The sequence below is a fragment of the Hypanus sabinus genome, chromosome 4 (assembly GCF_030144855.1).
Source record: "Hypanus sabinus isolate sHypSab1 chromosome 4, sHypSab1.hap1, whole genome shotgun sequence".
Lineage (NCBI taxonomy): Eukaryota > Metazoa > Chordata > Chondrichthyes > Myliobatiformes > Dasyatidae > Hypanus > Hypanus sabinus.
Window position 1 is genome coordinate 142,974,649 of NC_082709.1, and position 14,900 is coordinate 142,989,548.

Genomic DNA, 14,900 nt, shown 5'->3' on the forward strand with positions numbered 1-14,900 from the left:
CATGTTCATGCCAACTAAATTATAAACTAAATTCTCAAGTGTTCTACAGCTATCTAATATTAATGAAACAAATCCAGTGTGGATACAGGGTAATCTATATTTTAATATTTCAATTTCATCTAAATGTGTTAATAATAAAAAAAATAAATCACACTTGCCTCCACAACATTTTTCCATTTCTTTCTTACTCTTTTACTTTTTAAACAACTACTAAACTCACAAAAAATGAATGTTTCATTTATTGGTTTTCCATTTATATGCTAAATTGTTTACAAACCTAAGGCCCTCAGTTAGTCAGGGTCGACCATGGATGTTGCATTCTAGCTGTGGGCACATAACAGTACAATATGGAGAGCAAGCTGTTGCCAATGCAGCAGGCTCACCCTCTCCATGCAACTGATGAATCCAAAGGAACGGCGAAGGCCGATACAGTTTGGCACCAGCAGTGTTGCAGGGATGTTGAATTCAATGTATGACTCCAGCTCCAGATTTTTCTTCGGGGTTTACTCCCAAAGCTTTCCCCATAATCAGGTATAATCTCCACAAGGCAGTGGAGGTTTGAAATCAGAGTTTTCCTTTCCCTAGATAAGCTGCCAACCATGACTAATAAGCCCCATCTGCCCAAAGCGACTGATCTTAAGGTGCCAGTAGCCCACCTTTGCCCTTTCTCCTGTCAGACGCAGTCCTGCCAGGCTTTAGAGCTAAATCACACATAAAGGCCAGGAGCTGGACAGTTGTCAGAGGCTAGTTGAGACCATTGGGAGCATTTAATAGGTAGTGGGAGCTTATTCCCACTACTTCCTTTGGCTATGACAACCTTAAGGAACCTTCAAACCAAAAATTATCATTCATGAATAGTGAAACTGATCACGGGTTATATAGTCATTGTGCACTACACAACAATTTGCATTATAGAATATTCTATCCGTGATGAAGTCTACGATCATTCAGAATTTCTATGTGCATCATAATACTTATAGGAAGAGAATGCCTCCAGTATTCTGACTTGCAGAGCAATGCGAGTGTTTTGCTGTGTAATTCACAAATGGCAACTAGTAGGTTCAAAGTAAATTTTATTATCAAAGGACATATATGTCACCATATACAACCCTGAGATTCATTTTCCTGTGGGCATACTCAGCAAATCTATAGAATAGTAACAATAACATTATCAATGAAAGATCAACTAGAGTGCAGAAGACAACAAACTGCAGATGCAAATATGAATAAATACCAATAAATAGCAAAAACATTAGATAACACAAGATAAAGAGTCCTTAAAACAAGATCATTGGTTGTGGGAACCTCAATAGACAGGCAAGTGAGTGTAGTTACTCTTTGTTCAACAGCCTGATGGTTGAGGGATAGTAACCAGTCTTGAACCTGGTAGTGCATATCCTGAAGCTCTTGTACCTTCTACTTGATGGCAGCAGCAAGAAAAGAGCACGGCCTGGGTGGTGAGGATCTCTGATGATGGGTGCTGCTTTCCTACAACAGCATTTCATGCAGATGTACATTGAGTAAAAGGTTGTTGTTATGACACCACTCAGCCTAATTTGCAATTTCACTCTTGAATGCTGATTCATTACCTTTTGACTTAGCCCTCAACAGTTGGTGTCATCAGCTGTGGTTAGCCACGCAGTCATAGGTGTAAAGCAAGAAGAACAGGGGGCTAGGCACATAGCCCTGAAGTGCACCTGTGCTGATGGAGATCGTGGAAGAAATGTTGTTGCCAATCTGAACTGACTGAGGTATACAAGTGAGGAAATCCAGATTCCAGTTACCCAAGGTGGTACTGAGGCCAAGGTCTTGGAGCTTATTGATTAGTTTTGAGGAGATGATGGTATTAAATGCTAAGCTGTAGTCAATAAAGAGCATCCTGATGTATGCACCTTTGCTATCCAAATGTTCCAGGGTTATGTGAAGAGCCAATAAGATGGCATCTGCTGTAGACCTGGTGCTCCGGTAGGCAGATTATAGTGGATCCAAGTTGCCTCTCGGACAGGAGCCAATATGTTTCAGCACCAGTCTCTCAAAACACTTCATCACTGTTAATAATCATTGAGGTAGGTCACCATGTTCTTCTTGGACACCGGTATAAGCCTGCTTGAAGCAGATGGGTACCACACACTACCAAAGCAAGAAGTTAACAATCTCAGTGAATGCACCAGCCAGTTAGTCGGCATAGGTCTTTAGTACATGGCCAGCTGCCCTTTCCAATTATTTCTTTTGGATTCACCCTCCTGAAAGCAGTCCGTACGTCAGCTTGATACTGAGATCAAAGGATCATCAGGAGAAGTGGGGGTTTGCAATAATTCCCCCATGTTCTGACGGTCAAAGAGAGCAAAGAAAGCATTGAGCTCATCTGGAAGCAAAACTCTGCTGTCTCGCATGTCACTTGATTTAACTTTGTAGGAAGTGATAGCATTCAAGCCCTGCCACAGCTGTCAGGTATCCTTCATTGATTCAAGTTTGGTCCAAAATCTCCACTGTGCCCACGAGATGGCTTTCCGGAGATTATACCTGCACGTCTTGTAGCTTTCTTGGTCTTCCTTGGTTTCTTGGTAGCTTCAATACCTGAAGGCCTCTGATCTGGCACTCTGCAGATTTCGGATCTCAAGATTCATCCAGGGCTTCTGATTGGGGAACACTTTGAATGAATTAGTGGGGACACACTCATCTACAGCCGATTTAATACAGAAAGCAATTAGGAAATCTTAGGGAATGTTATTGTTTATTGCCAGAGAAATTGAATACACATTCAAAGATTATGCTTCCTTTTGAGCATAACATGCAAGATGATATTTTACTACATTATGAGTCAAATTCTGCACTAGTAGAAATCTAGATTCAAAAGAGCCTCTAAATCAAGACCACCATGTCAAATAAAGTCCCACAGAACAATCAAAACAAAACCTTGTGCTGAAACCAACACTTATTCCTAATGGTTAAAAACAAGTAGGTCCAAGGGATCCTGAAATGTGCAGATTTCTGTGCATCCCCTGTTGATTGCATATCAACAATAGTTTATTAGATCAGAGCATTTTGGAAAGGCATTGTAAAAGTATTAATTCACAGAACCCTTTGTGTCTCCACTCTGATGATCCTCGAAATACCTTTGCAGCAGTCTTGCCAGTTGGGCTTTGGGATTCTATTTGGTCACACACAATTTCAGCAACTGGGATAGGAGTGTTGTAAAAGAAATCATTTTAAAAGGTGAATGAGCAGCATTCTGTCATGGCACCATTCTCTTCACTATCCTTAATGATGACGAGAATGGAATAATATATTTATTCAACATACAAGTTGTAGATATACATGGTACAAATAAATAAATTAAAAATATTCTTCAAAGATGGCAGAGTTTGTCAACGAAACATCAGTTATAATCAATACCTGTACTCGGCTGTAAGCCCAAGAAGAGTTTATTTGTCATATACACTGGGAAAGCACTAGATCCTTTTTCATTGACCAATAGATTCAAGGGTAATAAAGAATCAAAGAATATAGGGATAATAGAGGAAAATGGAGCTGAAGTACAAGATCAACCATGATTATGATGAATGCTAGAACATGCTTGAGGGATCAGGCAGCCTACTCCCATTTCTACCTTATATGTTCTTACATTAATGTATGTTAATACATCATGCTTCATTTCTCTCATTACAGCATCTTCAAAGTAAATAATGCTCCTGTGGTAAGGTTAATGCTTCAGGATTTTCTGCTTAAAGGACACTCGTAATTCTAATGAAAACCAATAAAATTACAAAAAAAAACTGAAGACAAAAATAAATCATATATGATACCAACCAAAAGCTGTATAATGGCTATTTGGTTTTAATTAAGCTATATTTTCTTTAAAAAAAACACTATCTCAGTACATTAATATCCACTTCGCAAACAGTTAATAGTCAAACTTATCTAAGCTGAATTTTCACCTAATTGATTAAATGAGGAAACACTTACAGTGCAGATAAAAAAAAAGTATTGTTAATGTCACTGCCAGATGCCTTCAATTCATTTCAAGTATCTCAGTTAAGCATGAACTCCCACGTCTGACTGCCCCACACAGCTCTATGGGCCCCTCATATTATCTATTCTATTCCAAGACTTTTCTTAGAAACTACAAAATAAAACCTGATTATTTCTACTGCAATCCATCTTTCTTAACTTCTTTTTCTTGAATCCAACATTACAGATGAGTTGTCATGGACTTTAACAACAAAGCAGATCAGCTACTTCCCCCCTTCTTCAGCACAGCCAATATAGATCAGTACAACTGTATACATGTTTAACAGAAAGACAAGACAGCACTGAATTGAAAAATAAAGCTTTATAAGCAAACAGTAAACATACATGTAGCTCTCAAAATGCTAAAATTTGGGGCAATTAACTCTTTTAGTGATTTTGGGTAAAAGGTTAAAACAATAAAAATATATGAAAGGAGGAAGGAAGAAATTTCATAAGTACTTAGTATTAAGGATGACAGAACAAATATTACTGCTCCTATGTATGAGAGTTCTTGGATTCCAATGTGAGCAAAAAATGCAAACTCATCTGCAACTAGTGTTTGCAGCTTGGCATCAATTAATTGCAACTTATCAGGGTTAAGAATGGAAGAGTGGAGTTACCAAGATGCCTTATACCTGGAGGTGCCTGCACACCACAAGAGGTTCTTGCGATTTCATCAAAGATAAGGGACAACAAATATAACTACAAGCAATGCAAGTAAAGCCAAAGGGTCAAGATGCAGGGGTCTCTGTCTTTGTAATTGTCCAATGAGTTTGAGATTCTCTTACTTGTTTGGATGAGAGTGAGAAACTGACGGACAGGAAAAAGGAGTTTCTGCATAGCCTATATGAGGAACTAGACACTAAATTAAGATGCAGACCATTAAAGGGAATTAACTCTGGATTTCTAACTGAGCCACATGGTAATCAGTTTAGGACAAATAAAGTTGGAGAAATGAGTGCATATCTCAAAGGTGTGTAGCATGAAAATGGGTTCAAGGCACACTGGCGACAGGTTTGGTGAAAGTAAGAATTAAATCTTTGGGTTGGCTCTCACCTGAACGATGCTGAAATCAGACTTCTAATGAGCTACGTAACTAGGAAAATAGAGGATTTTAAGATTAATGGTGGGGCATAGGATCAAAGGTGGCAAGATGTGGTCAATCATAGTGATAAGGCTAGACAGGCAAGTATTAACAAGTAAATAATAAACAAGCTGACAGGATGGGATAGGGTGTACAAATCTAAGCATAAATCTGTACAAAAGACTAATGGCTACAAAAGTAAAAGAATAAAATTGAAGGTATCTATCTGAATGTATATAGTTGAAATAAAATTCATAAACTGAACATGCAATCAAAAATGATCAAATAGCCATTAAATGATCAATTAGTCAAAACCGTGAGATTCTGTAGATTTGGGAAATCCAGAGTAACACACACAGAATGATGGAGGAATTCAACAAGTCAGGCAGCATCTGTGAAAAGGAATAAACAGTCAACATCCAGCCATCTAAAAATGCAGTATCAGTGTAGGTGAGAATTTGGCTGTGTGCAAATATTCCGACAGGCCCTTCACAAAGAAATGTCTGCAGGATGACATGGCTTGAGTCTTGAATATTGAAAGGTTCAGCACATTTTTGGAAGAACAAGTTGTTAAGTAATGATGGATTGCCCCTCTTTATTTTAAAACCAAGCCAAGGAAACGAGGATGCAGAGCTGTTATGGTTAAAGGTAAGAAATTATTAAAGAAGGAAGTCATTGTGAAAATTGTCCAGACTCCCTAACAGAAACCACATGGTAGGACTAACTATAAAGGAAGAATAAACAGGAACTTGTCAGAAAGGTATGGTGATAAATCAAATGGACAAAAACAAACCTAGATGGGGAATTGATTTTGAGGCCTTGAAAGCAAAGCGAGCAAAAATGAATTGTATATTAGGTTATGGATTGTTCAATCAAGATACATTAGCAGACATTTATGGGGATGTTTAGAACATGCAGAATATTCCAGAGAGAATGTTTCACCACCGGTGAATAAACAACTTAATAAGAATATAATAATGAATCAAAAGATAAAGCATAATTAAACAAAGTGGCAGATCGGAAGAATGGATAGAATATTTAAAAGCAAATAATGACTCAAGATGAACAATGAAAGAAAAAAATTAGAGTACAAGATAAAGTAGCCAGGAATCTAAAATACAGATATTAAGAGTTTCAATAGATAATAGTTACAATGCAAATTTGGGCAACTAATAATCAGAAAAAAATGAATTAAATGGTTTTCATCAGTCTTCACTGGAAATTATACAAATATCATCTCAGAACTGGTTTCATTTCTCATGCAAATCTCATTTCCAAGTTGAAAACTGGAAGGAGGAAACTCATGATTGAAAATAACAACCATAATTCCTTTAGTCCAAAAGCAATACAAGAGAGGAACAGTTACCTCAATATCTGTCACTCAGAAAATGCTAGAAATTATTTAAGATATTATAACAAGGCACTTTTAATATTAAAAAATAACACCAAAAGGGGCTTTGACTGGTTGGCTGTGGAATGGATATTTCTTATGAGTGATCCTAAAACTAGGTGTAACTTTTAACTAAGGCTCATAAGAAATGTGACAATACAGGAGAGTGGTCAAGTCAAAACCACTTCATAAATGGAGAATGTCAGCCACACGTTCAGATCCACTTTTGGTTTGCAACTAATCCATAATCAATGCAAATCAATCTTGATTATTTGAAGATACTGGGAATATGGTTCAAACAGTGGAAACCCAACAAGAATTGGTTAAATATACAGTCAAGGTGAAGAGGAGACTGTGAATATAGAAAAAGCAATTTCCTGTTAATTGCAGGAAAGTATCTGGTCTTCAGTTGTGAACTGCTGTATTGCTGTACCTGATGTTAGGTGTTCAGCATCCTGTACCTTGTTCCCCCACTGCATTGAGATGAACTTCCACTTCATCTGGACATTAAACCTAAATTGTCTGCAGAGATGTAACATACAAATGCCTGGAGGAGGGAAGAAGTACCCAACTAACTTCTCATTCTTATAGCTATTGTGTCTGCAGGGGCTTATGCATATGTCCCGTGTACAAGCATCAAAAGTCACAATATGTTGAGGTTCTGTCCCCAATGTGAAAGAAAATTATTTGGGTCACATTGCCACAAAACATTAATTTCAGCTGCTTGACGCTACACCACCTGGCCCCTACAGAAAGTTCACGTAGAAGAACATCACCCTAACACAAATAAATTTGACAATGTTCTACAAGGAATGTTATAAAGCCATGCCTGAAAAGGTGATGGACCAGTAGGGTGGTTGCTGATGACACAAAGGTTGGGGGTATTGTGGATAGTATGGAGTGCTATCAGAGGTTACAGCGGGACATTGACAGGGCTGAGAAGAGGCAAATGGAGTTCAACCCAGATAAGTGTGCGGTGGCACACACAAAATGCTGGTGGAATGCAGCAGGCCAGACAGCATCTATAAGAAGAAGTACAGTTGACGTTTCGAGCCGAGACCCTTCGTCAGGACGCAGTGTAAGGTAGTTCATTTTGGTAGGTCAAATATGATGGCAGAATATAGTACTAATAGTAAGACTCTCAACAGTGTGGAGGAACAGAGGGATATTGGGGTCCAAGTCCATAGGACACTCAAATCTACTGCACAGGTTGACTCTGTGGTTAAGATGGCATATGGAGCATTGGCCTTCATCGACCATGGGATCGATTTTAGGAGCCGAGAGGTAATGTTGCAGCTGGATAGGACCCTGGTCAGACCCCACTTGGGAGTACTCTGCTCAGTTCTGGTCGCCTAGGATAAAGGATATGGAAACCATAAAAAGGGTACAGAGAAGATCTACCAGGATGTTGCCTGGATTGGGGAGCATGACTTATGAGAACAGGTTAAGTGAACTCTGCCTTTTCTCTTTGGAGCAACTGAGGATGAGAGGTGACCTGATAGAGGTGTATAAGATGATGAGAGGCATTGATCGTGTGGATAGTCAGAGGCTTCTCCCAGGGCTGAAATGGCTAGCACAAAAGAGCACAGTTTTAAGGTGCTTGGAAGTAGGTACAAAGGAGTTGTCAGGGGTAAGTTTATTTTACGCAGAGAGTGGTGAGTGCGTGGAATAGGCTGCCAACGATGGTGGTGGAGGCGGATACGATAGAGTCTTTTAAGAGACTCCTGGACAGGTACATGGAGCTCAGAAAAATAGAGGGCTATGTTAACCCTAGGTAATTTCTAAGGTAAGGACATGTTCGGCACAGCTTTGTGGGCTGAAGGGCCTGTATTGTGCTGTAGGTTTTCTATATCTCTAAGTATAATCAAGGTCATCAGGGTTTTCAAACAAGCACCAAGACCGTGCCTGGATGCTGATGAGGACAATCCCTGTCAGATCATTTGTACACAGCCAGAGTCTCATCTTCACTGATACTGCATTTTCAAAATGCTGATTTGGGGGGTAGCCTGACATCTATCTACTTCTGAAATATGCACATGTTAAGGTCTGAAAAGGGATATGATAGCCTTTTGAAATTCATTCCAAAACATCCCATCTCTTCAAATGCAACAAAATATTACAATCCAGGACTAATCCATGTAAATGTCAAGTTGTGGCGACCCATTTTCTGCACAGGTGAACCGGCTCACAAATAGCCAGCGCGCAGGGAGAGACTTCGGTAATGCACCTCTGATGTTATTTCCGCCCGGAGAGGGTGGGAACTAGGGATTAAAAGCCAACGCCGCAAAGCTTCAATAAACTAGTCTCGAAACAACTTACCAACTGCATGTCGTTGTCTCTAGCTCTGAATGTAATACATTGCTACATTGGTGACCCCAACAGTCCAAACGGGATTTGGACCAAAGATGACCGACTCTTCATCTGTTCACGCAGTTTCGCTAAAACTGCCGACTTTCTGGATGCTGCAACCACACATGTGGTTTAGCCAAGCAGAAGCCCAGTTCCAGATTCGGCAGATATCCTCTGATTCCACGTGTTACTACCACGTGATGAGCGCCCTTGACCAGCAGACGGCCGCCTAGGTTGCGGATTTCATACAGTCGCCCCCGGAAGAAGGCAAATATGAAGCATTCAAGGCGCTGCTCATTGAGACCTTTGGCCTCTCACAGCGTGAGCAAGGTGCCCGCCTGCTGCACCTGGACGGTTTGGGAGACAGGCCGCCATCAACATTAATGAACGAGATGCAGGCCCTGGCTGACAGACACAAGCCTTGCCTCATGTTTGAGCAAGCGTTCCTAGAGCAACTGCCCAAGGACATACATCTGCTGCTGGCCGACGCAAATTTCAGTGACCACCGGAAGCTGGCGGCCCGGGCTGACGTGCTGTGGAAAGCCAAGAGGGAGAGCGTGGTGTCTGTCGGTCAGATTACCAAGCCACGTGCCCAACAGCAGACCAGACCAGGCCCGGCAAAGGGGCGCACACCGGGCACCACTACAGCGGGCGTACGAAGGGCCGTTCAAGGTGATCAACAACAACTGGTCCACGTACGTTCTGGACATTGGGGGGAAGAGGAGGCTTTCACGGTGGACCGACTCAAACCAGCCCATGTGTACTTGGCACATCCAGTCGAGGTTCAGGCACCGCGGTACAGAGGCAGATGGCCAAACAGAGACTGATCCAGACTGTGGACATTGGGGGGTGTATTGCCGATTCTGGGGGGGAGGGAATTATGTGGCAACCCCTTTTCTGCGCAGGCGAACCGGCTGACAAATAGCCCGCATGCGTGGAAAGACTTTGGTAATGCACCTCTGATGTCATTTCCGCCCGGAGAGGGCAGGCGCTAGGGATTAAAAGCCAGCGCCGCAAAGTTTCAATAAACTAGTCTCGAAACGACTTACCAACTGTGTGTCGTTGTCTCTAGCTCTGTATGTAGTACGTCGCTACAAAGTCATTTAAAATGGGAATTTCAAGTTAATTGGCCAAATGACCAAGTCATAAATGTTCCTGGCACAAGGTCGAACTAATTTTTCACTCACCCTATAACATTCATTTGGCTTTAATAATGGAAATGTCAAACCATTACATAATTAACCTTACAAACACGCTGGAGGAACTCAGCAGGTCGGGTAGCATCCGTGGAAACTTTGACTGCTCGTTTCCATGGATGCTGCCTGACCTGCTGAGTTCCTCCAGCGTGTTTGTACGTGTTGATTTGACCACAGCATCTGCAGTGTACTTTGAGTTTACATAATTAACCTTTCTGTAACTATTCTTCCCCTTTACACACATTAACACAGTATTTCATGAAGTTCCAGATTGAGTACTGCCATTACCTGAAGCATGGTATGAATGTCAACACTGACGACATCGTGTACACAACAGCATTTACATAACAATGTCAGCAAGCAAGCACTTGTTTTCTAAGTTTTATTTTATTTATTTTTCAGGATTTTGGTATTGCTGGGAAAGCCATTCTTCCAGTACGATAGTGGCATGCTCAGACACAGCAGACTCCCCAATCTTTACAATGTGTTTATTCAACCCAAGTTGTTATTGTCTTTTTTAAATGTCTTGTTTTAAGATCGCAAGGCACTGCTATATATTAAAAACTTCAAGTACTGAAGGTCCACTCCATAAGCAGAAAGCTGTAGGAGATGGACTTGGGTGGGCCATGCTACAGAAACGCGTTGGAGTCAGTGTGCAAAGTCGGTGTTCAGTCTAACAGTGAGTGATTGTCTTGGACATTTCTCCTGTGATTACAGACCCTGTTGGGGCATTGGTTATGTAGAATACTGCAATCTTGTTCACTGGTTTATTGAAAAGACTAACAGTGAAGGAGTTGGTTGTAGTTGCAGACTAGGCCTCATGCCACAAGATCGCCTGTTGCAGCCTCCCTGGAGAGACGCCGGAGGTGGCATGGTATGACTTCCATGCTGGGTTGGGGCCTGGTCCCTCCTATTAGTACTGTCCTCCAGTGTACACTCGGTGGAGACAAGCTGGATTGTGTTCATATGCAGACTGCTACAGGCTTGTTCTTGCCAACAACATCCATGCACTGTCAAACTACAGGTTGTGACAGTCAGGCACTTGGGCTATATTATATATATTTTTTGTGAGATTGTATGCGGCTGCTATCTTATATGTGCTAAATGTGCCTTGTGCTGTGTATGACTGTTGGTACTGTGTTTTGCACCTTGGTCCCTGCGGAACACTATTTTTCTTCAGCTGTATTCTTGGGTATTAGTGTATGGTTGAATGTCAATTAAACTTGAACCTTAACTGCCCTTAAAGGTGATTGTGAGTCACTATGTTTTAGTGTGCAGTCCTTCTGAAAGTACTCCCACAATACCGTGGGATAGAGCTCCACGATTTAAACCTGGGATGGTGTGATACATGAAGAGGAAGATATAGGTGGTGGTCTTATAATATCCTTTCAGCCCTCAGCATAACAGAGACATGATATACCATTTAGAAATCAACTCTCTCTTATTGGAACTGCACATTGGATTGACAGTTTTGTGGTCCAAATGTTACTTGCTGTGCATCAGCCCATGTCCAGATATTGTTTAAGCCTTGCTGTATGCTGGCACAGGTTACTTCACCTACTTAGGAACTGAGATTTGAATACAATACATTCATCAATGAAAATACAAATTAAAATGGTAACAAGATACTTGATCATGGCCAATGATCATGCTTTGGCACAAAAAGCTACTGTGAAGAATAACCGATATCCTGAAGCTAGCATGTGATCTTCCCTGTTTCAGTTATTGATCCAAACCCCAAATTGTCTTACCCTCAACTCCCATGGAGATCAGTTTTTGCAGAGTTCCCTGATGCCACATTCAATTAAATGCTGCCTGTGTGCCATGTCATATCTTATCATAGGCAATCATTTCAGTCCCATATCTGGGATTCAGCTCTTTTGTCATACTTGGCCAAGTTATCTTGACAAAAATCTGGCTTCTTTGACAGTGTCATAAAGAAACCAACATTGATGACCCATAGATGGCTGAAAAATTGTGCTATTTTCTAATGAAGGTTTCAAATTAAAAACTGTACATGTTATATAATCTTTTAAACTATGTTTATTTTTCTCTCTCCTTTGAACTGGCAGCCCAGAAAAAAATACTACATTTCATAATTGCAGTGATTTACAAATAATAGTTCTGTTAATTCAATATGTTCAAAGGAATTCCTTCAAAGCCTGCATTTATCTACATTTGTCTTCAGCAAAAGTCTACATTTTTGTTTGTTCTTCTGCAAATTGGCAGAATGTAGCTTATCTAATTCCAGACTATAACTGTAAACATGAGACAAAGATGATGACGAGGGGGCATACAGGAATGAGATACATTGCCTGATTAAGTGGGATCACAACAACAACAATGTCAGTAAGACCAAGGAATTGATTGTGGACTTTGGAAAAAGGAAGTTGAGGGAATATGCAGCAGTCTTCATTGAGGGGTCAGCAGTGGAAAGGGCAAGCAATTTCAAGTTCTCGGGTGCCAACATCTCTGAATATCTAACATGGGCCCAACATATTGATGGAATTACAAAGAAGGCACGTGATTGGCTGTATTTCATCTGGAGTTTGAGGAGATATGTCATGTCATGAAAGACTCCTGCAAATTTCTACAGGTGTACCGTGGAGAGCATTCTAACTGGCTGCATCACCGTCCTGACAAGAGTGGCCTCTACACTGGATCAGAAAAAGCTGCAGAAGATTGCAAGTTCAGCCAGCTCCACCGTGGGCACCAGCATTGATATCGTCAAAAGGCAATATCTCAAAAAAGCTGGGTTCAGCATAAAGCACCCTCATCACCCAGGACATGCCCTCTTCTGATTCCTATCAGGAGGAGATACAGGAACCTGAAAACATACACTAGACATTTTCGGAACAGCCCTACATCTGTATGTGCTCTTCTGCACACCACATTTGGAGCATTTTGTTATTTGAGTTATTGTCACTTTTGTCAGCTTGAACTAGTCTAGTCATTCTCCTCTGACCTCTTTCATTAACAAGACATTTTCACCACTCACTGGATGTTTTGTTTTAGTTTTCATGCCATTCGCTGCAACTTCTAGAGACTGTTGTGCATGAAAATCCCAGGAGATCAGCAGTTTCTGAGATACCTAAACCACCCTGTCTGGAACAAACAATCATTCCATGGTCAAAGTCACTTAGATCTTATTTTTTGCAATTCTGATGTTCAGACTGAACAACTGAACCTCTTGACTATAGCTGCATGCTTTTATGCAATAAGTTGCTGATTATATATTTGCATTAATGAGCGGGTGTATGAATGTACCAAATAAAGTGGCCACTGAATGTCTATACTGTAATTGATAGTTTTTTGTTACTTATTGCACAGTACTGCTGCCACAAAGCAACAAATTTCATGACATATGCCAATGATATTAAACTTGATTCTGATCCAAATACACATCCATTGATTCTTCCTATTTAGTTACTAGATCCTTAAAAATTCCAGTAGATTAGTTGAACAAGAATTCACTTTACTCAATTTGCTTTACTACACTGGCTCAACTAAGTTGTGTTGTTATTATAATTAGTACAGACGCTAGCATTCTCTATAATTTACGTTAGGTTAACATTTTGTAAGTTACCGAATTTTTTCCTCCCTTCTTTCTTATGCAGTAGAATCACATTCGTCATCTCCAATCCGAAGGAACAATTTCAGAATGTGAAGAAGAAATATTATTGAGCTGAAATATTAACTCTGTATCTCTCTCCCTGCAAGTGCTGCCTATCACAATGTCAGTATATTTTACAATTTGTTTATTCAACTTCTGTAGCATTTTGCTTTTGACATACTGGAGGTAATTATTGAAACAACTACGTGAGGAAAAGCCATTTTATACAACTTCCAGATATGACTCAATATGGACCGACTGAGGAATAATGGATTCAAATTCAACAGTAAACCTCGAAATAATTTGCAGACTATGGGATGATCGGTTTGCAACGGGACTAACTTAATTGGTCATGCATTAAGGTAGCAAAAACTTGGCAAGTCAAAAAGCCTTTTAAACTATTTTTTGGGGAAGGGAATTATCAATTTTTTGGGACAAAGCCTTGCATCAACACTGATGACAGGTTTTGATCCGAAATGTTGACAATTTCTTTACCGCAACAGATACTGCCTAGCCCATAAAGTCCCTCCAACAGATTGCTTCTTTTTTGACTACACGTTTCAGCATCTACGGTCGGCTGGGTTCCCTTCTCTACGATTCTACAGTAATTTGGGCGTATAATTATTGGGGAGAAATAATACAGAAAATATTGGAAGTTCTCAGTCAGTCATGGGGGGGGGGGAACAGTTAACCTGGTCATTGACATATCACTCAAATGGAAGAGTGGGGCAAGAAGCAGGACGGTAACAGTTCAATAGGTCGAATAGTAACTTTCTGCGATTTCTGCAGCCTCGTTCAAATTTCTCCGTCTCAATCAGGTATCTCCCCAATACTAACCTACTAACCACTCCCCCCATCAGTCCCCCCAGCTGACGGTCCAGTTAATGCAACAGCGATCTCTCAACACTCGGACTGCCCGATGCTCTCGGGCCTGAGCTCATCTGCCCACCCAGTCGCTGCCATCAGCCTCACTCACCCGGCACATCCTCAGCATCGGGCTCGGACTCGGGCTCCAGCGCCATCTCCGCCCACTACCGCCGGCTGCCGACCCGGAAGTAAACAAACCCACCTGCCCTTGGCAACGAAACTGGCGGCCGCACCGCCATCTGGCGGACGGGAAGGTGTACGGCGGCCACTGGCGTCCCCGTGAATCACAAAATCCCAACTCAGCAGCATCTGTGGAAATGAATAAACAATCTACATTTCGGGCCGAGATCCTTCTCCAGGACCGGGAAGGAAGGGGAGAGACGCTAGAAT

The 14,900-nt window shown here is 41.1% G+C and overlaps 1 protein-coding gene across 2 annotated transcripts in view; it reads right to left on the reverse strand.

Annotated features, from left to right (window-relative positions):
- LOC132393238 (X-linked retinitis pigmentosa GTPase regulator-like) overlaps nucleotides 1-14,692 on the reverse strand; it is a 71,841-nt gene extending 57,149 nt beyond the window's left edge. For both annotated transcript variants that reach the window (XM_059968241.1, XM_059968240.1), the window contains exon 1: nucleotides 14,620-14,692. In XM_059968241.1, coding sequence (XP_059824224.1) covers nucleotides 14,620-14,665 — 46 coding nt within the window. In that variant the 5' untranslated portion in view covers nucleotides 14,666-14,692. The remainder of the gene's footprint in view (nucleotides 1-14,619) is intronic.
- Between the last annotated feature and the right edge of the window lie 208 nt (nucleotides 14,693-14,900).